This window comes from Asterias amurensis, chromosome 11 (genome assembly GCF_032118995.1).
Source record: "Asterias amurensis chromosome 11, ASM3211899v1".
Lineage (NCBI taxonomy): Eukaryota > Metazoa > Echinodermata > Asteroidea > Forcipulatida > Asteriidae > Asterias > Asterias amurensis.
The window spans coordinates 18,861,254-18,884,073 of NC_092658.1; the positions used below are offsets into that span (position 1 = coordinate 18,861,254).

Sequence of the window (22,820 nt, forward strand, 5' to 3'; positions counted from 1 at the left end):
ATGGTTTCAAACGCCTTTTATAGACCAACTCGTCCGATCCAAGGCAACGTGTTCCTTTAACATCTTTTGTTTATAAGGACCTTGTGGGTCTCCACTCTTAATTTAGGTACTTTCAGCACTGAATTAATTGTCATATTGACTTGAAGTTAAAGGCAATGGACACTATTGGTAATTGTCAAAGACCAGTCTTCTTACTTGGTGTATCTCAACATGTGCGTAAAATAACAAACCTGTGAAAGTTTGAGCTCAATTGGTCGTCGAAGTTGCGAGATAATAATGAAAGAAAAAACACCTTTGACACGCGAAGTTGTGTGCTTTCAGATGCTTGATTTTTAGACCGCAAAATCTAATATTGAGGTCTTGAAATCAAATTCGTGGAAAATTACTTCTTTCTTGAAAACTACATTACTTCAAAGGAAGCCGTTTCTCACAATGCTTTATACTATCAACAGCTGTCCATTGCTTGTTGCCAAGTAAGTTTTTATGCTAATAATTATTTTGAGTAATTACCAATAGTGTCCACTGCCTCTAAAGTTAGTTAAATTGCAGGCCTTGAACTTGGCTCTTGATGGGGCACAGTGATTTCCCTCTGGTAAGGGGCACTTCTTATTTTTATTGGAAGTTTGCAAAGGGCACCACAGGAAAAGCAAAGGGCACCACGGCAATTGCTGTGGGTGCAGTGGGTTACTTCAAGGACTTAATTTGTATTTCATTTCATTTGGTGAAATTGTACTAACTCCGAATGGTCTTACCTGACAATTTCATTTGGGGGCCCCTTCCTGCCACCCTCTGGCTCTGCCACTGCACCGCAACTACATGTATGCTACAATGTTCAGTGATGAGAAATTTCAAACTTTCTATATGAATTCAGACTTTTTTTTCTGCCTGGTAACAAAAAAACCGCTATTTTTTCCAGATACAAATTAAGTCTTATTCTTTGATCTACTTCTCTAGGGCTGAGGATACTGTGTCCAGAAGCTCCTTGCAATATGTAATTCAAGGGGTTACAAGGTGTAGATTTCATCAATTCAACATACATGTAGGTCCTAAAATCTTAATCTAATTTTCAGTCTTTTTTCGTCACCAATGACTCCCGCCCCTGAATACATTTGCATGTTCCATTAGCTTCGGGTGAGCCCCTGACAAGAGCTAATTGAACGATCACTCGCCCTCTCGTGGTGACGCCATGCACCTCGGGCAAGCTACAAGTGACCCCTTCCACAAGTAGAGCAATAGGGGCTGACCCGGGTGAGCCCCTGGAATGACGTCAAAACTATTCGAACGTACCGGGGGCAGACTGGGGTCAACCCGGGGAAGCTAAACGACTGCACCCAATACCAATTATTAAAGTCAACAGAAGGAAATGGACATAGTCAATTTATTGATCCAACAAAACACATAACTACAAATTATCTGAATGTGGTTTGCTTTACTCAGCTGCTTCCATGACCTAACTGTTGAGTCATCCTTTGGCACTATGCAAGAAGTCATCAACAAGAAGCATTTAAAACATTAATCTCTAGAAGTGTTGTTTTTCTCTTATCCACGGTGAGCCTCAAGTGTAACATCTGATCCTCGTAGATCTGCTTAGTAGCTTAGCCTCGTACAAGCGCAGTTGATGGTTAGGAAGATCCCTGGTGAGTCAAACCTTTCTGTCTTCCGCACATTTTCATCAATTGTTCACATTTTATTCAAATTTTCCATGGGGAATGTTCAAATTGTTCAGATGGAATTGTGATGCTGCTTGTTGTCTCAAGCCTTCAGCTATCTGCGTTGACATTGATTTCATTTTGTGTCTGTATTCAGTTCCTGCAATATAGAAATGAATAATTATATTAGCTAGTTTTAAATAGGGTTTGATCTAATCTGCCTGCACATCGAGTAGTGACATGTAGTCGCAAAGTGCTTATCACTGTTTATTTTCAGACAGGTTTTTGAGGTTCTTGAATTGTGGGACCCATATTAGGCAACATCTTGTAAGGGTTTACACATGAATGCTGTTGATCAATCAGCAGCTACTGCCAGAAACACCAAGGCAAGCCCCTTCGCTTAGCAATACGTGTAACTGAGTTTGCTTACATGCTTGACACAACACATTACATACACGTCCCATCCAAAAGACGGAGCAAAGTGTCAAGACAGGGCCTCCAACCCAAACTCTGATCAGAAACACCAGAGCTTGAGCCTATTGCACTTGACAGTTCCGACACAACACACCAGTATGTTTTACTTATGCTGCTTGCTAAACAGAGATGGATGTTAGTGTATGTAATAATGTTGCCTCATCGTCAAGAGGTTGAACAACCAACACTTGCAACAATGACTTTGTAATAATGCCTTGTTCATTAAAGGCAGTGGACACTATTGGTAGTTACTCAAAAAAATTATTATCATAAAACCTTTCTTGATTACGAGTAATGGGGAGAGGTTGATAGTATAAAACATTGTGAGAAACAGCTCTCTCTGAAGTGACGTAGTTTTCGAGAAAGAAGTAATTTTCCAAGAATTTGATTTCGAGACCTCAGATTTAGAATTTGAGGTCTCGAAATCGAGAATCTGAAAGCACACAACTCCGCGTGACCATGGTGCGACAAGGGTGTTTTTTTCTTTCATGAATATCTTGCAACTTCTACGACCAATTGAGTTCAAATTTTCACAGGTTTGTTATTTTATGCATATGTTGAAAAACGCCAAGTGAGAAGACTGGTCTTTGACAATTACCAATAGTGTCCACTGTCTTTAAATCAGAGAGTCTTGTAACTGTGCTGAGCTAAGGACAATTTTTGTTCACAGCAAAGAGTTACATTCCTTACAAGTACTTGTGAAATCCATTCTTAGGAACAGCTCTAATACATGTAATATGATACAGCCGTAAATAAGGGGATTTTGCTCTTATGTCATTTTAAATTCATCACAACTATAGAAGCTGACAAGTAACCTTGATATTTCCTGCAAGTCCTTACCTTCTTAACAACTGACCCAAGGATCATCAGAGTTTGAGTTGCCAGTCCTCTGCACTCTACACTCGGATCTTTTCCAATAATATCTACAATCAACCAAATAAAAACTCATATATACAGTAGTTTGAAACCCATACTCCTAAGGTTATTTACAAGAACCCTTCCACGCAAAACCAACAAGCTCAAACTGTTGGACTCTGATTATGCCTGATCTCATAGGTTTTTTTAATTTTAAATAAGTGTTGCTAGTATAGTTCTCAGTCCAACACCATAAAGTAACTCAACACCCAAAACTGTTGGACTCCGATTATGGTGGTATGCCTGATCCCATGTTAGGGTTTATCAGTTTACTAGTGCACTCTCAGGTAACTCATCATCCAAAACTGTTGGACTCTGATTATGATGGTATGCCTGATCCCAGGTAAGGCATTATCAGTTTACTAGTGCACACTCGGGTAACTCACCACCCAAAACTGTTGGACTCTGATTATGGTGGTATGCCTGATCCCAGGTAAGGCATTATCAGTTTACTAGTGCACTCTCAGGTAACTCATCATCCAAAACTGTTGGACTCTGATTATGGTGGTATGCCTGATCCCATGTTAGGCAATATCAGTTTACTAGTGCACACTCGGGTAACTCACCACCCAAAACTGTTGGACTCTGATTATGGTGGTATGCCTGATCCCAGGTAAGGCATTATCAGTTTACTAGTGCACTCTCAGGTAACTCATCATCCAAAACTGTTGGACTCTGATTATGGTGGTATGCCTGATCCCATGTTAGGCAATATCAGTTTACTAGTGCACACTCGGGTAACTCACCACCCAAAACTGTTGGACTCTGATTATGGTGGTATGCCTGATCCCAGGTAAGGCATTATCAGTTTACTAGTGCACTCTCAGGTAACTCATCATCCAAAACTGTTGGACTCTGATTATGATGGTATGCCTGATCCCATGTTAGGCAATATCAGTTTACTAGTGCACACTCGGGTACCTCACCACCCAAAACTGTTGGACTCTGATTATGATGGTATGCCTGATCCCATGTTAGGCATTATCAGTTTACTAGTGCACACTCAGGTAACTCACCACCCAAAACTGTTGGACTCTGATTATGGTGGTATGCCTGATCCCATGTTAGGGTTTATCAGTTTACTAGTGCACACTCAGGTAACTCAACACCCAAAACTGTTGGACTCTGATTATAGTGGTATGCCTGATCCCATGTTAGGCATCATCAGTTTACTAGTGCACACTCAGGTAACTCACCACCCAAAACTGTTGGACTCTGATTATAGTGGTATGCCTGATCCCATGTTAGGCATTATCAGTTTACTAGTGCACTCTCAGGTAACTCACCACCCAAAACTGTTGGACTCTGATTATAGTGGTATGCTTGATCCCAGATTAGGCATTATACTAGTGCAGTCCTTAGTCTGTGGGTCTTTGTTCTATGGTCCCACAGGATCAAACAACCATGCCACTTAGGTGGTTATTAATTTCTGATCTCTGTATACCACTGCGTCAACAATATGAGTGTGACATTACCAGTACATGCATGGGTAGTTCACTTTTGTGTGTCATGTGATCATGGACGTCCTTACCAGACTTTTTGGTTTAGTTTTTACCAGGTTAATTCACCTGGGCAGAAGACGGCCGGTTAAACTACCCATTGGTCTTGGTTAACTTTTTTACCTCAATCAGGTTTTCCCGGGCTTAAAATGGTCAAGATACCCACAATTCTCAGTTAGTTTACCCCCCCCCCATGCGAACCATAGCTTTAGTCTTACCTTCAAGCCAGAGTTTACATTCCAGCATATCATCCTGAAGCTCAGAGACTAGCAGGTGACTGGGAATGCTCAGTATCACCATAGAGAGGGCAAACAGTAGAGCTTGCCGTACAAACCTGTTAACAAAGACATCAAGCCATAGGTCAGTACATGTATTTGTACAATTCCCAATATTATCCATTCTAAAAAATTCAGAGTGAATATGTCCACGCAGGAAGAATAATCCCAAACAGGAATACACAAGTAACGTTCTGCGATTCAAACTTTGAGGCATAAAAACTGATTTATTTTTACATAACCAAAACGAACTTTGAAGTTAGTTGCTTCTCGAAATGCTCTATCGAAAGCTGCTGTAGGCTTCAATAACCAAAAGTTTTATTGCAATTAAGTTTAAGAGTGATAACCAAAATGAATACCTGCCCAGCTTTGGGAGACGTTTGTCCATTGGTTTAAGATAAGCATTTACTATTTGAATACTTACACTTCTGTATGATACCTCAGCACCCAGACTAGTTCTAGTAGACTCCCTGCCATCTGGCGGCATATCTGTGGGGGTTAGAGATTATAAATAGTCCACATGACATTCTTATGACATGCATGCATGTACTCATGCTAACGCCATGTTTTATTACACTCTGACACTAGTGTTACATAGGCCCTAGGCTTCAGTTCCATAGGCCCTAGTGTTTCATAGGACCTAGACACCATTTTTCGTTAGATGTAGGCACCAGTGTTGTATTGGCAGCTCTTATTGGCACCCGTGTTCCATAAGTATTAGGAACCAGTGTCCCATACCCAATGTTTATACCATCCTATCCAGTGTTGTAGGTCTCGAGATTGTCTCAAGACCTTTTTTTTGGTGTCTCGGTCTTGGTGTCAGACTTGGTCTCGGTCTCGGGTCTCCGACTGCAAAATGTCGTGGTCTCAGACTTAGAGGTCTCGACTACAACACTGATCCTATCCAGGAGTAGGGTCTGTTCTCCATAGGTCCTAGACACCAGTGTTTTGTACATGTATGTCCGAGGGACCAGAGTTATTTACATGTAGGTTCTAGGCACCTATGCTCCATAGGCACCAGTGTTCTATAGGCCCCCAAGGAACCAGTGCATAAGCACTAGGCACCAGTGTTAATGAAGTCGTATGTAGCAGTGTTCTGCGGGCCCTTACAAGAAGCTCTGGGACCAATGCCATATAGCACCTAAATTTTGCATTTCAATGACTATTGCGTGTAAAATTAAGTTTGCAGTAGGCTTTGCACAAGTCAGAAAAATTCTTGTGCGAGTGTGTGCTTTCAGAGTACTTTTTCTGTTAAGTTCTTAAAGACTTTCTGTTTTGTTCTAGTTCCGACTGTGCCCATCAGATAACCCGATCCCCAGTGAAATTAGTGTTTGGATTTATGTACTTACTGGTGAATGCTGAGCGCTGTATACAACAATACCCAATGTGTATAACATCCTACCAAGGAGTAAAAAATCATCACCCAACATGTCCATGGTGTTCATCTTACTGTAAGAGACAGAAATACACACATTGTTACATAATGGAAACAGACAACTTACAGCATGTCCCCCATCAGGTACAAGATGTTTTTTTATGACAAGTTATTATTTCTGTAAGAGTTGTTAAATTTGCATCGGGATAAAGAATATTACTTTTGTTTTTTTACCCCATACATCAATGTGTGTTAGCACTGTATACTCAGTACTTTCCCCGAGTCCTGTGACAAAATATCACAGGCATGTTACTCGGGTGGGATTCGAACCCATGACCTTTACAATTCTAGAGCAGTGTATTTCTGGTTATTGAGAACTAGCCGTTATACACGGTAGGTGTGTTCAATAGCAGCCCTGGTCTTAAGAGCTTTATCACACCCCTAGGGGGTGTAGCAAACCATTCATTATTTACTTATTATAACAGGATCAGCAGCCCTGAGTTTTTGAATTAATGAGACCCAATTGTAGCACCATATAATGAATTACAAGGTGCTACAGTATTTCTTGATTATTGCAAGCACCCTTGTCTACTGGTTTCCTCAGGCTTCCAAGCAACTCGGATTAAGGTTCCTTGGTTTCATTCCATCACATGACATTTAGGCTGGCAAGCTGTGTCTGGTGAAAGCTTTTGTGTGTTGAGCAATTTCAGCCTTCCAGAATTACTTTGCTAGGGTTGAAACATCAGGCCATAATGACTATTTTTTTAAGCAATTTTGTGCTCACTCTTTAAGATTTAGTTTAAGACCTTACCTGTCATACTGCTTGAGTAGGGGGAAGAAGAAGTGTCCAGCGACTGGTCCAAATCTATTAGCTACTGGACTAGGGGCTGGTGTAGTCCTACCCTGTATTAACCAAACCATAACTGTCATTGACTCTCTCATATGTAACAACGAATCCAATTTCAAATGTCCAACAACTATCGTGTCATTATTGGGTCACAGCTGGCCAGACTTGATGCATTGTTACATTACTTTCATATTAAGCAGGATGTGAAACTTTGCATGGTGGAAATAAGATATAGAAGAGTTTGCGGTAACACCATGTAATGTATCTCTAAATGAGTTGGGGTGGTTCTGAAAAGAACCGTTGGATTAACTCGACGTTTCGATCAGTATGCTCTGATCGCCTTCTGGAGAAATGTTATCCTTGGTTCATTCTCCAGAAGACGATCAGAGCATACTGATCGAAACGTCGAGTTATTCCAACGGTTCTTTTCAGAACCACCCCAACTCATTTAGAGATTAATTACATGGTGTTACTGCAAACTCTTCTATACTTTCATATTAGGAAGGAAGGCTGAATCAAATGGGCGGTAACTCGATGGTATCCTTCAGGTTTTATGAGGTTATCCTTGGTTCAAGCTATTGCGTGCTTTAAATCTGCATCTCCCTTACTTCTCTAGCTGTTGGCAAAACTTGTTTGAAATATCAATAACTGAGAAGAACAGGAATCATATGTGGAGTTTCAACACTATTTTTTTTAGCTAAATATTTTGTTTAACCTTTATGATGACCAGTGCAACTTATGGGATCATATTGACTCAATGGTTTCTATCGTTGCCTTTCGGCCTCTGTTGGCTCCGGTTTCAATCCCACCTAAGACCAGAGCATTGCATGTGGATTGGGTTTTTCAGGCCCTACCTGATTGTGCTTGCATGGGTTTTCCCACATTAAGCTTCGCCTGCCATGGACTGAACATTTCTACATCGCCTCCTATTAAGACACTTCCACTATTGGATTGAATCTTTCTAAGTAACTTTTGGCGGTTGGGTTGGCTCAGTGGTTTCTGTCCCTGCCTTTCACCTCTGTGGACCCCACTTTGATACCTAGATCAGTGAGCCTTGTATGTGGATTAGGTTTTTCAGTCCCTACCTGACTGCGTGGGTTTTCCTTTACGGGTTTTCCTTCCAGTCCAAAACTGAAAATGTCTTCATTGTCTTCTTTACAAAAAGTTGGAGTGATGTTTCCCTTAGGATATATAATTCAGATTCAGAACCCTTGAATATAACTAACAAGCATAAGCCTTGCTCAGATATGGTGGACACTATAGTTACATGGTTGCAGTGTTTGGTTTGGGTTTACATGTACATAGACAAATTTACCCAAACCTAATAGTTTGATAGTATTGTGAACCCCGGAAACAGTAACAATGATAACTGAACTGTGATGGAGGTCCATTGAGACTGTGCTGCCCTCACCTTTACAAACCGTCTAGTTTTACTCTCAATCCTCCTCTGAACAATCTCCCTCCAATGCTCCGCCTCCATGGAGGGGTTAGGTGCTGATGAGGTCAAAGGTCGTGACTGCTTCTGTAGACCGCTAGAAGGAACTGTTTCTTGAACAGGAAGGGCAAGTTCTTGGGCTGCGGCAGCTAGCACCTAGTAATTGACCGTAATATTTAATACATCAGGCCCATGCTAAATTCACATTAGATTCAATTAAAATTGCATCCTTTGGATGGGAGGTAAAGCTGTTGGTCTTGTGTGTTGTGTAAAGCACATAAAATAACCCAGTGCACTTTTCGTAAAGATAAGGGGTTCGACCCGGTGTTTCTGGTTTTATTGGTTGCATATGGCGCCACTAGCACCTTGTAAACCATTACATGGTGCTGTGTAAAGGAATTGGTCTCATACTTCAACAACATAGCTCCATAATACCTTGCAGGAATTTACTGGATGTTGAAGCGTCTTGAGTGTCACTGAGTGAGGGATATGAGCACTATATTATCAACTATCAATTATTATTATCAACTTTGAGGTTTCACTTTCTGCACGCTGCTTAACACACATTGGTGTAAAGGCAAAAACAAAACAATAATCTTGTTTCAGGTCACAAAGGCAAATTATGATTTGAAAACAGTATCATGACTTTTGGTCAATGATCTGACACATTTAACATCCCAAGTGTATAACTATCATTTCCCTAATATTAATATCACAAACCTCCAGCATATCTAGCCGTTGTCTGATGTTGTAATTCCGGTCATAGAACTCTGTTGTCAAAAACTCAGAAACCTAAACATGTGATGAGAAGAAACCAAGTTCATAAAAGTGGTACAAATGCATTTTTCATTCTCCATATTCAACATAATATGCCAGTGCCATTTTCATAACATTACCTTTCAAGAATATGTTAAATACTGGACTCGTTTGGTAAAGTCAAAGACCAGTATTCTCACTTATTGTATCCCAAAATTTGGACTCAATTGGTCATCAAAAATGCAAGGAGAATAATGAAAGGAAAAAAACCCTTATTATTTGATTGAGAAATCACCTCCTTCTCAAAACCACATACTGTAATTAGTTCAGAGGGAGCCGTTTCTCACCATGTTTTATACTTAGTATCAACAGCTCTCCATCGATTGTTACCATGTACACTTTTATGCTAACAATTATTTTGAGTAATTCCCAATAGTGTCCAGTGCTGTGCACAATCAAAAGTTCCTGCTAAACTGTGACATAACACATTTAACAAGGACCAAATTTCTCTTACCATTACAGGACAGTGTACGGTAGCAGCAACCATTGCAGAGTGTCGTAAGATTGTAAAATCATCTATCTCATATATATCCTCTAGGTGTAGAAGAACCTTTACAAAGGCAACGCTAACCTGCTCACAAAAAATATAATTTCAAAAATAACAAAACTAATCAACATTTATTTCAGTTCAACAGTCACCAGTCCATAAAAAGGTATAAAGTTGCATCCCCTTTAAGGTGATCCCAATGCTGCCGCTTCTATAAGGAGCTTGTATTGTAAACTTAGGGTTGATCCCTGGCTATACAGCAGTTACAGGTTGAATGGCTTCTGACTGGCACCCCCAAACAAAACTTTTGACAAAGAAGGAACATTTTGTAGATCGCCTGCAGGTTAAATCTGTAGGTTCAGATTCAAGTCTCACTCTAGTAAATTGTTCTTTGTTCAACCCCAAATTATTTTTTAAACATACGTCTGATTGAAAATAATCTAAGAGTCCAACTGTCTTGATTGACATGTTGGTCCGTTTTAGACGGTGACCTTACCTCCTTCAGGTCATCTGGCCTGGCTCTAACAAGCTTCTCAGCTACTTTAAGACTGGCCTCAGTCAGCTCACGATTCTCCTTTGTAGTTAAACCTACAAAAATACAATCAATTATGCTGAAACTTAACAAATTTGATTTAGTCCTAGAAATTGTACTGAGAGAACCCATAGTTAGAGTCCTGGTCTCTCTTTGCGGTCAGCAAGCCAAGTACATGTAGCAACGCCATATACGCACAAAACACAAACTCATCCACTAAGACTAAGGTAATTAGGACACGTTAAACCCTCCTTATCTTTTGTGAAGTCGTTCCTAGGACACACCCTAACTTAGGACAAGTTCCTTGTCCTAACTAGGAATAAGACAAGTCCTAACTCTTTGTAAAGTTGACCCCAGAACACTTATCGTGACAGAGTAGGGTTAACTACAGAGAATGTGGTTCATGTAGGAAGCAACCTTGTTTTCTTTAGGAAAAAAAATAACCTGAGCACAGCCGCAAAAACTGAGAGTTATGCTTGTGGCTGTGCATAAGGCAATTATATAATTTAGGATGCTAAAAATGAAGTAGCATTTACGTACACACCTTCTATACAATCTCTAATGTACATTGGAGTCTTAACCTGGCTCGTTTGGACATCTTGTGACATATCATAGGGTTCAAGATCATCATCACTACAAACAAACATAGAAGATACTTAAATTAATGCATCCAACTTCACGCACAAAACAGAATCATAAACTTACACAGGTTTACCTTGGTACATGCCGTGGTTCTGCGAATCAAGGCGAGACAACATCAAATCCAAGTGCGTAGTATGAGAAACTTTGTTGTATTTCCTTTGTTTCGGCAGGGTTTCATTCCAATACCATTATTTTTATTTTGTTATCTTTCAGAATACCTACATGAAATGGGTTAATGACGTATAGCATTCAAATGGTAAGAGTTAGTGAATGCCATATCCATATCATGCAAAATGCATTTCATATTATATTACTCCCAAAATTCCATCCAATCCCATGTGAATGCCACCCTAAACACTAGGCAAATGCAATCCTATATATATATTGTGTCAATTAAAAAGAGGCCACAATGTTGTAGAAGACACAGTGCTCCAACCACAGACCCAGCTAAGAGATGAACAAGTACCTGTCGAGTTCAGTCTCTTGATTTGTAGATGATGCGGCCTCTTTAGCTTTGATCTCGTCCAGAGACGGTCCTTCCTCCTTGGCATCATCCATAAGAGAAATTGCCACTAAATCTCTTAAAAATAAAGTCATAAAAAAATGTTATATCACAAACTTTCAGGTTGGAAATTGATTAAACTTTGAAGAAAGCTAGTCTGCACCGTGTGGTAATGACTTTGGTTTGTGGCTGGCCGCTGTCAACAGCCCTTGCTTTCGCCTCAGTCCATTAACAGCAGCCATAGCACCACCAACCTGGTCATTACAAAGCTGTGAAGACCGGCTCCTCACATTGTTATTGCCTGTTAATGTCACAACTTTTCAGGTTGAAAATTGATCAAGTTTTGAAGAAAGCCAGTCTTCACTGCATGGTATTGACAGGGTTTGTAGCTTGGCATACCTGCCAACCATTCCGATTTTGGACCTTGCCTTTGACTCTGTCAATTAACAGCCACCAGCGTGAGTGAAGTCCCATTCCTCACACTGTCATTGCCATTAATAAATATTATGCCTTTAATTACTTTGTAATCCAGTCCATCCCAGGGTCTTCAGGAGGTTCTAGTAGCGACCACAGTATTCTACTCTCATCGTCTGCCTCGTATTCAAACTTGAGCTGTGGCCCTGCAGCATCAAGCGTCTTAGCTAAAGCCTCGGCTGTGATCATGCCAAGACGGCGCAGCTTTGGTACCGGACTATTGAGATGACTCTGCATTCCTGATAGCAACTTCTGCATGAGAACTGCACAAAGAAACGGGGTACTAGATGTTAAATTTGCATCGGGGATAAAGAATATTATTTGGATATACCGATGTTGATGTTACAACTGCTTTACTGATAACAGCTGGTTGGAGTCACAGTGAAACCGGTGAGTAGAGTTCAGAGATTTTGGTCGATTAAAATTTGACTCCTAAAATGGTGGAAATGGTAGATGCGCATTGTGCAAGGTGCGTTCTGCTTTGTGCAAGGGGTCAGTAGTTCATAAAGTAGTCAAGAACAAGTCTTGAGGAGAACACCTGATGAATTTACCCTTCAATAAAATAAAATATCTCCCATGATGGTTGCATTGTTTCCAACAAGTTCAACACTATTTTTGAATAGCTGTGAGACATTGATACAAACTGTGTCCATCTGTTTTTGATTCGCATTGATTGCTTACATAGTTTTCCAGCCTCGGTTGGCAAAAATTTGAGACAGAAAGGTCTACAAAGAAAACCTCATCTTACCAGACTTATGTAGCGCCCTCTCTTGGTCATTGAGATGGCTCAGACACACGAGGATACACTTTGTGAGATAAGCATGCTGTGAATATGATGTATGCTTCACTGCACTGCTATCTCCCCATACGTCCAACAGTGTCTTCAACGTCTGTTGGGATTTCAATTAAGGAGAACAAAATATTAAACTTTGAATTTGAAGTTCATGAAATCTTCCTTAATTTAGCCGCTCAGCTTGATTTGAATTAAGTACTGCATTGAAAAAACAGTATCGTGCCTTACATGCAGTGCCAGATTATATCCATTGTGCAGAGTAGGCACTGTGCCTAGGCCCCCCCCCCCCCCCCACAAAAAAAGAAGAAAAGAAAGCCTACATGAATATGCTGAGAATGCACTCAAACACACACGCAAGTGTGTAAACACCTGCAATCGAGGACCCTCCTTTGTTCAACTCTTTGTGATAGCAACCATGGACCCGTTTGTATTCCTTCCTGACAGCAACCGTGGACCCATTGTCCCTTTTGTTATAGGTCCTCGGTTTGAATGTTGAGGACCCTCCGTTGTCAACTCTTTGAGAAAGCAACCGTGGACCCCATTGTATTCCTTTATGATAGCAACCGTGGACCCATTGTCCCTTTTGTTATAGGTCCCCGGTTTGAATGTGGATACAAACCCATAGAAACCCCTTTTGAATACTAATGCAGTGGGGCTATGGAACAATGGTGCCTGGGGCCTAAGATTGTTATACATGTTGCGACTGCAGTGTTTGATTTACCACCATGGGATTCTGGAGGGCTAAATGTTAAAATGGTCAAGAAGTTTGGGTCAAGTTGCACTCGCAATCAGAGAGCAGTTCCCAAAAATGAACCAACAATTTCTTTTTACTTACTTTAACAACAAGGGGCCTCCTATTTGGAGAGTCTGCTAAATATCCAATGATGTTCTGTGGCACCAACTCCTGATACAAATATATATATAACAAGATTAATTGTCAATGGTTTTTTTTTTTTTTTCGAACAGGCCTGGAACTACCTAAAAGACAGAAGCTGTATGAGTCATTGTTTTTAGTTTTTGTTGCATAAAGAAGCTCCTGCAATACGTGCTATACAAATGCCTTATTATTTATTGACTCTTGATATAAAGAGCACTGTTAAGAAGAGGCTCTGCTTATAAAGAGTACATTCTGAAGTCCTGAATCTCATTTCTGCTTTGTGTTTCTTTGTTTTGTTGTCCTCTTACACCAATGTTCCTTTTATAAACAGGTAACTTGGGCAGTCCCAGAAACCTTGTTATAGCGAGAGTTGACTGTTTTATTATTCTATAATTGAGCCATTGAGCTTGCCATGTAGCTGGAGGTAGTTCGCACCCTATATTCTAACAACAGGTAACGCAACATTTTTAATAGATGTCAATTTGCCCTCCTTAGAAGATGCTAAAAACTCACCTGATCGTAGCATCTAAGCAACAGAAACTTATTGGTTAAAAGAAAATTCAGCTTGTTGTTACTAAGCACTGCATCCCCCAAGATTCTTGACATGACGCCATACCTTTTGGAGTAAAACAGCATCATCAAATCAAATTTGCACACTACTGCATTGATGACATACAGAGCGATATACCTATAACATTGAAATACAATGGTTCAATGAGGTAGCTGCTGATGATCAACTGAGCAGATTGGTTGACACATTAATGTGATGCTCCATGTCAACAAGTTTGCTGGACATTGCAAGAGAAGTACAAATCAAGTGGCGCCAGATTTGGTGCTGTGGCAACCAACGCCACTAAGATAAGGAGAGGTAGGCTATAGCAAAACACAAGTCAACCAATCTATGTACTTTAATGTTGTGTTTACCAACATATATCATAATTTGGGAAGATCACCATCCTTACTTGCAGCTGGGAAGCTGAATTGAGAAGGACAGGGATACAACATGTTTGGGTTGCAGGCATTTATGGACATCCTTTGGCAGCCTACCACATATGACCATGGAGCACAATACAGGGAGGAAAACAACAGGGAGGAAAACCAAGGCTGGGATTAAACCCCTCATGCCTTATTAGAGGACCAATGTACAACTCAACTCACCATGGTATTTTCTTAAGTAGACATTCCATGATACTCTCCATGGATCTCTCGGGGCAGCCAATGATGATTCTCCAGCAGATACGACACCAGATGAAGTCATCCACAGTGAGCTTCACAAAGTGGGGCAGTAAGACGGTGAACAAAGTGTCTGCGATTCAGAAAATTAGAATTCAAACAGGTGCGTATTATTGTATATTCAGTATGTTTGGCTGTGTAGATTTTGTCTCTGAGAATTTGTGTAGTGATTTGTTTGACTGCCGCAGAGTGGATTTCAAATTCGGGAAACTATTTGGTTCTGAAAAGAACTATCCACCCTTTGACCCAGGAGGGGGGGGGGGGGAGTAAGAAATTCAATTTATCCAAGTACGTATCTTGACATTTGAAACCTAAAAACGTTCCTTTAAGGCAATCCCTCTACTGCTGCTTTCGAGGTTGTATCATAAACTTGGGTGGGATCCCTGGCTATACTGCAGTTACAGATTGAATGGCGTTTGACTGGCACCCCAAACGAAGATATTGACATCAGGAGGCATCGCCAATGCGATAGCTCAGTTGGTAGAGCGCCGGCACGTTTATCCGGAGGTCGCATGTTCAAATCACGCCTTAGTAAATTGTCATCGATCAACCCAAAACATTATGAACAAGGCACACCATTGGTTTTTGAGTTGAAATGTTGTTAACACGATAACTGTGTATTATTACCTGCATGTCCATTCACACAGATTCTGCCAATTAACTGACTCACGAATTGAAGGGAACAGTTCTTGGTTGCTGTGGAAGAAGCAAGAACATAGAACAATAACTTTTGAAATAGTAAGTATAATTTCATCAAAGCTGCTTCTACTATTCTGTCCTAGGACGAAGGATGATGATGATGAAGTATAATGCAAGTGAATTGATGAACTCGAATAGAATTCATGAAATGACTGCGTGCCTGGAAGAAGAATGTAATGAATGTGTACCCAGCGAAAGATCTTAAAGGCACTGTACACATTTGGTAATTGTCAAAGACCATTGTTCTCACTTGGTGTATCCCATCATAAGCATAAAATAACAAGCCTGTGAAAATTTGGGCTCAATTGGTCATCGAAACTGCGAGACAATGATGAAAGAAAAAACATGGTTGTTGGCAAATTTGTGCTTTCAGATAGGAATAAAAGACTTCGAAAAAACATGGTTGTTGGACGAATTTGTGTGCTTTCAGATAGGAATAAAAGACTTCTAGCTAGAAGTCTTTTATTATGTTAGTGAGAAATAACCCCTTTCTCAAAAACTGCGTTACTGCAGAGGGAGTCGTTTCCCACAATGTTTGATACTATCAACAGCTCTCCAATGCTTGTTACTAAGTCAGTTTTAAGTTAGTATTTGTGTTGAGTAATTACCAAACGTCAACCTTCTCTTTAAAGATCATGTGCAAAGGTGTGTTTAGAAAACTGAGTGGGTAAGTTCTGCTGTTTTTCTGTCATATTATGGTAGTTTGAAGATTATAATCAGTAATACTTTGGCATGAAAAAATCATGTTTCCTGAGGAATTTAACTCAGAAACAATTTACAGTCACATGGGCATTCTTCCGAGACATCTTCGTTCCTCTTGCTGTTGTTTCCTTTTTTGTTGTGACGAGAACTCACTATTCAACTGTTGTGAAGAGACATTCAAGACATTCAAGACATTCAAGACATTCAAGGCGCATTCAAGGCGCTAGCTATTCAACTGTGCCTCAGTGCCTTAGAGCAACTGTTTGATTTTAGCACTCTATAATTGACTTTTGGTTGATTTTCATTTTTGTATTATTATTATTTTTTATTATTGTCAAGACCCTGATGGAGGACAGCAACTACTGATAAACTCAACACACTGATGATGAAATGGGATAAATGACCAGATGCAGTATCTTGCCTGCCAGAAAATGCCAACGAATGAACAGGATCACTGATTTTGTTAACCAGGTGAAAATAAACACAGTTTACAAGAAGATTACCTTTGAGATGGTTGTACACTTTATGGAATACACCGAGAAGATCTTTAGCAAGATTTGTGAAATATTCCCTCGGAAGGAATGAAGAACTGAAACCAGAAAAAATGCAAGGTTATGTGACATATTATTTTTAGGTTATTTTTAATATAAGTTGCCTTACCTCTATGTACATCCGATACATTTGTGTTGTCTAACACTTTTAAAATAACTTTAATAACTTAAAGCAGACTGCACCTTTCACCGCGGGTAGATTTCAAAATGTAAGAAAGGTCTTGCTTGATTGCCTTATTATAGAATCCTTAAGAGTAAGAAAATACCTGCAATGCATTCATTTACTAATTGTTGGTTTTTATTGAGAGTGAACATTGAGACACTTTCTTGTCAGTGGTCTGGTCAAACTTTTACAATGTGTATGCCATTGTTTTACTTTGTTACAACTTATCCTCACTGTGGTGGAACTTGCAAATTTGATGACCAAAATGAGCCAAAATGTTCACAGGTTTGTTATTTTATGCATATGTTGGGATATACCAAGTGAGGTTACTTGTTCTTGACAATTACCAAAAATGTACCTTGTTTCAAAAGATGACTACTGGTATACCCTACAATACCCTGTACACACTGTCCATTTGAAATGTTTCCTGATGTTGATACAGAGGCAAACTTAACCAAGAGTTAGGCTAGGACTAGTCCTAACTAAGTCCTAGGATATATTAAAAACTTAAGGCTAAGCCTAAGTTAGGACGAGTAACTTTTCCTCACTCAAGATAAGACTAGTCTTAACTCTTTGTGAAACCCACCCAAGGACAGGCATTTCATTACACACACTTCAATACCTGCATTTGTCTTGTAGTTTGTTGGCAATCCTGTCTGGTAGAGTAACAATAGACGTCATCAGCTGCTCCCATAACATTCTATTCTTAGCTGAATGCATAGATTCAGTGTGATCTGAGGACATTACCATACACTGGTCCCAAATGAGATCAGACATTCTGCCGCCATGAAGGAAGACTTCGAGAAGAGAAAGACATTTGTTCTGCTTAAAGCTTGGGCTGTAGGATGCAAGAGATTATTAATTCATAATAATAATTATAACAATTAGATTTAATGTTGCGCTTTATCTACTGAAAAACAGCTAGTGTTGGTCACAGTTGTGTAATAATAATAACAATAATAGTGGCTTCTTATATAACGCTCAGGTCCGGCACGTGGTGACGCTCATGGCGCTTCAACATTATTACCCCTGGTCACTGGGCCTTAAATCATTGCTTAAACTCAGCTCCGTGGGGAGTATACGGCCTGTGCATCCAAATATGTAGCGCAATCAAGGCTAATCAATCACAAGAACCAACTCTGCCCTCACAGGCCCCATTTACCCCTGGGTGGAGAGAAGCAATTATAGTGAAGTGTCTTGCTCAGGGACACAAGTGTCACGACCGGGATTCGAATCCACACTCCGCCGAACAGAATCACCGGAGCTTGAATTCGGATCTCTTATCCGCTCGGCCACAACACGCAATAAGTACACCCATAAGAAGAGCTTAATAATGAGTTCCAACTGGAAACACACTTTCAGGCTGTCCTAATGGGGGGTGTACACAAGATAAACCTTCCAGATACATGTAGAACAAAACACTAAGTTTTTAAACTTCTCCTGAGTAATAGTTGCAATGATCGTAACCCTCCATCCTCCTAACGGTCATATACCAGATAGAGGAAGATGGATGGTTACACTCATCGCAACTTGTTTTTATACACACATTTTTACAATTCCATATTCTTTCTACCAACCTGCTTTGCGTAATTGCACTGCACAGAACCAAGAATGAATGATGATGAACACCATCCAAGAAAAACACTTCAAACAATTGACGACTTCTCTCTTCACTTGAGAAGCGACCGTACCACTCCAAGCTTAGCTGGTCAACAAGAAACTCAATGAAGTGAACATAGTGACCACCTTGGATGAACTCATCATGTTCTGGCCTCTCTGCTAAGGGTGTTGGGGTTTCTGCGTTTGTCTTCTTTGGCAAGAAGGCAGAGATTTTCTCCAAGGTGCATGAGAGCTCCTTAGGGTCTCTGGATGTTGCGAGGGTGTGCTGTGATTCTCGTGTGAGTAACTGTACTCGAGATTTGACCTCAGTCATGATGGCTGTCGGAGGTTGGTAGGCTCAAGGTCAATCATACACTGTACAATGTACTTGACAAGAAAAGAACATTATTTTAATGTTTAGTATTTACCCATGTCATCAATGTGTGTTGGCACTGTATACTCTCAATACTTGAGTTTAGTGAATTTTAAAACCACAGGCATCTCTGGTGGGTTTTGATTCTGGAACCATCGACCTTTACCAATATCTTGAGCAGATGTCTTACTAACTAAACCATCGAGATGGCTTGGTAGCTAGTACTTGAAAAAAAAGGGTAAACTATGTTTAAAGGTTCAACAATCCCTGGCAACTAATTAAAGAACATAAGCATAATGCCAATTAGACATACATAAATCATGAACCTTTAGTTCTCACCCTATTATTATTATTAACTTAAAAGTACGGATATTGGTCATCATTGGTAATGATCCCGAAAATGTCATTTCTTTCCGAAAGATAAACAAAAATTGTATGAAGTTAACATCCTGTGAAATTGCTTTGTCTGACTCCGATTAATCTAACTCTTAATGACCATTTAAATGTTACCATCACAATGATGACACTGATATAATTAATTTCATGGATGTTGATATGGACTGACGGATGACATAATCTGACAAAAATTCAATATACAAAACCACAAACTTAACAATTATAAAGGCATCGTCACACTTTCATCATAATACTTTGTGGTAAACATTATCCACGAATCAAACGATAATACAACTCCAATTTCCCTTGTTAGTATCACATACGCAGTCACTTACATTTCTGATTGCAGCAGCATCCGGATCCAACAAAATGTAAACACCACCCACATGTAAAGTGCAGAGCAAGTCCAACGGCTGTTTGTATAGAATTCTTTAAAACAATTGAACAGCCGTCTAAAAAATCTGGCGTTCTCTTGGTGGCGCTGCACAGCTCGTCCTGGGGGCCGAGCGAAAACTCGGGCACGAAGCGAGCGGTGAATGCACGGTCGAGTTGTCACAAATGACGGTCGAGTTGTCTGAACCCGCAATGTGACCAGGAAGTTACGCATGAATGCAACACGTAAAACAAAAGGAGTAAAAACTAACATTACACGTCACATTGCTCCACGGGACACCGCAATTTCTGTAAATTTATAGATAAACTCTAAACTATTTCGTTGTATTTTAATATAAACAGTAAAGAATGGATGACAGTAAGGAATTGGAGGAAAAGCTTCGGGAGGCTGCCAGCATTGGAGATCAAAATACGCTGGAAAAAATGCTCAAACTCGGTGTAAATGTGAACGCAAAACACCGCATAAACGGATGGTAAGTTGACAAATATTTCTTAATTTGTTGCAAACAAATTAATGTGATAAACGTAAAAATTTCGGTTATTTATTGAACAAAAATGTACCCGGAGGAGGCTAGCCAAGTATAACAAAATAAATAATAGAAACAAAACAAATCACTGTTCTAATTTGTTATTAATTTTTTCAGACTTTTTATTTATTTTGTTATATTTTTTTTTAAATAAATGTCAATGAATGAGTTTAAAATAATTAGTCCGCTCGGCTAAGTTCAATCATGGAGGAAACCATCAGCACTGACTGCTTGGTCAGTTATGATAATAAATAATACCTAGTGATTGGGACGCTGTATTCCTTTTTTCGAAATTTGTCATTAAATCGATAATGACACATGTAGGAAAAAGAGTAGTAACGATCCGTAGGCCCCCCCCCCCCCAAGCGCCCCAGTTACTGCTACTGGGTCCAACAATAAATAGATTTTCATGCAGCTGTAGAACCTTTTACTTAATTTTGAACTTAGTTACTCCAATGTTTTTACTTACTTCGTATATTTTTTTGTTGCATTGCTATTTTTATACTTTAAAAAGTTACAGGTGTTTACATGTAGGGCCTACCCCTTTTTGCCGTTGCAGTTATGTACCCCCTTTCCCCCCGCCCACTCCCTAGCTAGACTAGCCCTATTTAATTATTGACGGGGCCACGGAAATTCATCCAGTTGGCCCTATAGTGGAGTCTATTTATTTTGTTATCTTCTTTGTGTTTTTAAATGTAATTTTGTGATTGTCAAACCTAAAGAGCTCAAGTCGAGGTGCACTACAATTTTTTCTGATGTTTTTGGTTTTTAACTTTTTAATGCTGGTAGTGACCAAATATTTCTTATTTGTCTAATATTTCTAATTCTAATTCTGCTCAGTCAGTGATGATAACAAGATTCGTCTTGCAGAGAACTTTTACTTAAATTTAAACTTAGTAATACTTTAATGTTTTAACTTCACATAATATTTTTTACCCTGTAGTATACCCCTTTTTGCCATTGCAGTTTTCTACCCCCTTTTCTACCAGCCACTCCCTAGACTAACCCCATTCAATCATGGACAGGGCCATGGCAGTTCATCCAGTTTGCCTATAGTGGAGTCTAGACTAGAAACAGCCAAATGGAAAGAAGTGAAATGAGGGGGGTTGGAGAAGGACAAAGGCTGATAGAGGGGACCAGAGGGGTATGGTTGACATACTTTCAAAACTTCATTGACAGGAAATTTGTATGGTATTTCTTATGTTCTAATCGAATGAACTCGCATTTTGATGATGTTAAATTTACTTTCAGGACAGCGTTACACTGGGCCAGCAAACGAGGGCATCCGACTATTGTGAGATTCCTTTTGGAAAATGGAGCAGACCTAACATTGACCAACGGCAAAGGGGAAACTGCTGCTCAACTCACAGACAAAGAAGATATCCACTCAATACTTGGAGGTCCGTAATCCATTATTAATCCTTAGGCTGTGTCTGAAACAACGACTTCGACTATGGCTAGATGTAGTGCGCATCTCCTTATTCTTCAACACTGGCAGATGCGCTGATCTAGCCTTAGCTGTAGCCGAAGTCACCGTTTCAGACACAGCCTTACTCCCTAGGCCCACTTGCCCACACAACAGGCGACCATAATCCACTACTTTTATAAATACACAACATCAAAATATAATGCATGCCTTGCCCAGTGATAAGCAACCAGAATATTGTGCCATTTTGTATTGGGCTAATGGTAGCTTCCTTTCATATGCATCCGTATGGAATAAAGAGCAATTGTCTTTGGACCTGTGACAAGATAAAAGGCTAATTTTAATCTTGATGGTTAATTTGAGGGTGTTGTGGCCGAGCGTTCAATAAGAGCACCGAACTCAAGCTCTGTTGCTTCTGTTCAGCAGAGTGTGGGTTCTGATCTAGGTCGTGACACTTGCGTCCCTGAGCAAGACACTTCACTATAATTGCTTCTCTCCACCCAGGGGTAAATGGGTACCTGTGAGGGCAGAGATGGTTCTTGTGACTGATTTAGCCGAGTAGCGCATATTAATGTTGCACAGGCTGCATACTCCCCACCAGGGAGCTGAGATGGTTCAAGGAGTGATTTAAGGCCCAGTGACCAGGGGTAATCATGTGAAGTGCTTTGGGACGCCCTCTGGTAGTGAAAAGTGCTATATAAAAACGGTTTTATTATTATTAGTAATCGTAGGACTAAGGACTAGTTATTATTATTATCCTAAAATAAGTGACATGCCACTTGAGTCACATTGAAGGAGCTCTGCTATAAGACTGTTTGAGTTATAAATGAATCAGAGCTGCCACCTCTCCCTGATTCTGAAGAAAGTTCTCTGAAAATTATTCCTGTTATGATAAAGAAGTTTGAAAAGCTCCCTGTCTTTCCTGAGTACATCATGTATGTCAGTCCAGGACAATGCCTAAAGACCAATCCGACGCACACCGTACGTGCAAGTGTTGAGCACCGCGCGCCACTGCTGCGGTGTACATGTGCCTAGTTTTGTGCACAAAGACATGAGGAAATCTTGTTCCTTTTCACTCTTTATGGAAATTAAATGTTTTCCTCCTTTAAAGGACATCATGATATACTAATGTAGATCACTGACCACAAATATTTGCAACTAAATAG

At 40.0% G+C, this 22,820-nt stretch overlaps 3 protein-coding genes and 1 long non-coding RNA gene across 5 annotated transcripts in view; 3 read left to right on the forward strand and 1 right to left on the reverse strand.

The window, feature by feature from the left end:
- LOC139943694 (telomere length regulation protein TEL2 homolog) lies at nucleotides 1-19,695 on the reverse strand. Its single transcript, XM_071940436.1, has 22 exons — nucleotides 19,644-19,695; nucleotides 18,518-18,926; nucleotides 17,563-17,778; nucleotides 16,730-16,815; nucleotides 15,453-15,521; nucleotides 14,751-14,898; nucleotides 14,106-14,208; nucleotides 13,551-13,619; nucleotides 12,671-12,812; nucleotides 11,969-12,185; nucleotides 11,413-11,526; nucleotides 10,849-10,937; nucleotides 10,269-10,360; nucleotides 9,740-9,856; nucleotides 9,190-9,261; nucleotides 8,446-8,625; nucleotides 6,999-7,090; nucleotides 6,162-6,261; nucleotides 5,237-5,301; nucleotides 4,756-4,871; nucleotides 2,964-3,046; nucleotides 1-1,809 (listed from the first exon to the last, which is right to left on the reverse strand). Exons 2-22 carry the CDS (start codon nucleotides 18,871-18,873, stop codon nucleotides 1,786-1,788), a joined length of 2,550 nt encoding a protein of 849 aa, XP_071796537.1. The 5' UTR covers nucleotides 18,874-18,926; nucleotides 19,644-19,695; the 3' UTR covers nucleotides 1-1,785.
- On the forward strand, nucleotides 14,811-18,676 carry LOC139943697 (uncharacterized). The gene is made up of 4 exons (XR_011786882.1): nucleotides 14,811-14,928; nucleotides 15,473-15,563; nucleotides 16,566-16,697; nucleotides 18,544-18,676. It is a non-coding gene; the product is annotated as an uncharacterized lncRNA (long non-coding RNA).
- The window catches only part of LOC139943695 (ankyrin repeat domain-containing protein 40-like), a 12,174-nt gene continuing 8,066 nt past the window's right edge, over nucleotides 18,713-22,820 (forward strand). The window contains exons 1-3 of one of the 2 annotated variants that reach the window (XM_071940438.1): nucleotides 18,713-18,838; nucleotides 20,044-20,174; nucleotides 21,480-21,628. In XM_071940438.1, the coding sequence (XP_071796539.1) occupies nucleotides 20,050-20,174; nucleotides 21,480-21,628 (274 nt within the window). In that variant the 5' untranslated portion in view covers nucleotides 18,713-18,838; nucleotides 20,044-20,049. Of the gene's footprint in view, nucleotides 18,839-19,927; nucleotides 20,175-21,479; nucleotides 21,629-22,820 lie in introns of those variants that run through there. The other variant, XM_071940437.1, reaches the window with a different exon arrangement.
- The window catches only part of LOC139943696 (putative RRN3-like protein RRN3P1), a 19,840-nt gene continuing 16,837 nt past the window's right edge, over nucleotides 19,818-22,820 (forward strand). Inside the window, exon 1 of the mRNA XM_071940439.1 lies at nucleotides 19,818-19,991. Coding sequence (XP_071796540.1) covers nucleotides 19,914-19,991 — 78 coding nt within the window. The 5' untranslated portion in view covers nucleotides 19,818-19,913. The remainder of the gene's footprint in view (nucleotides 19,992-22,820) is intronic.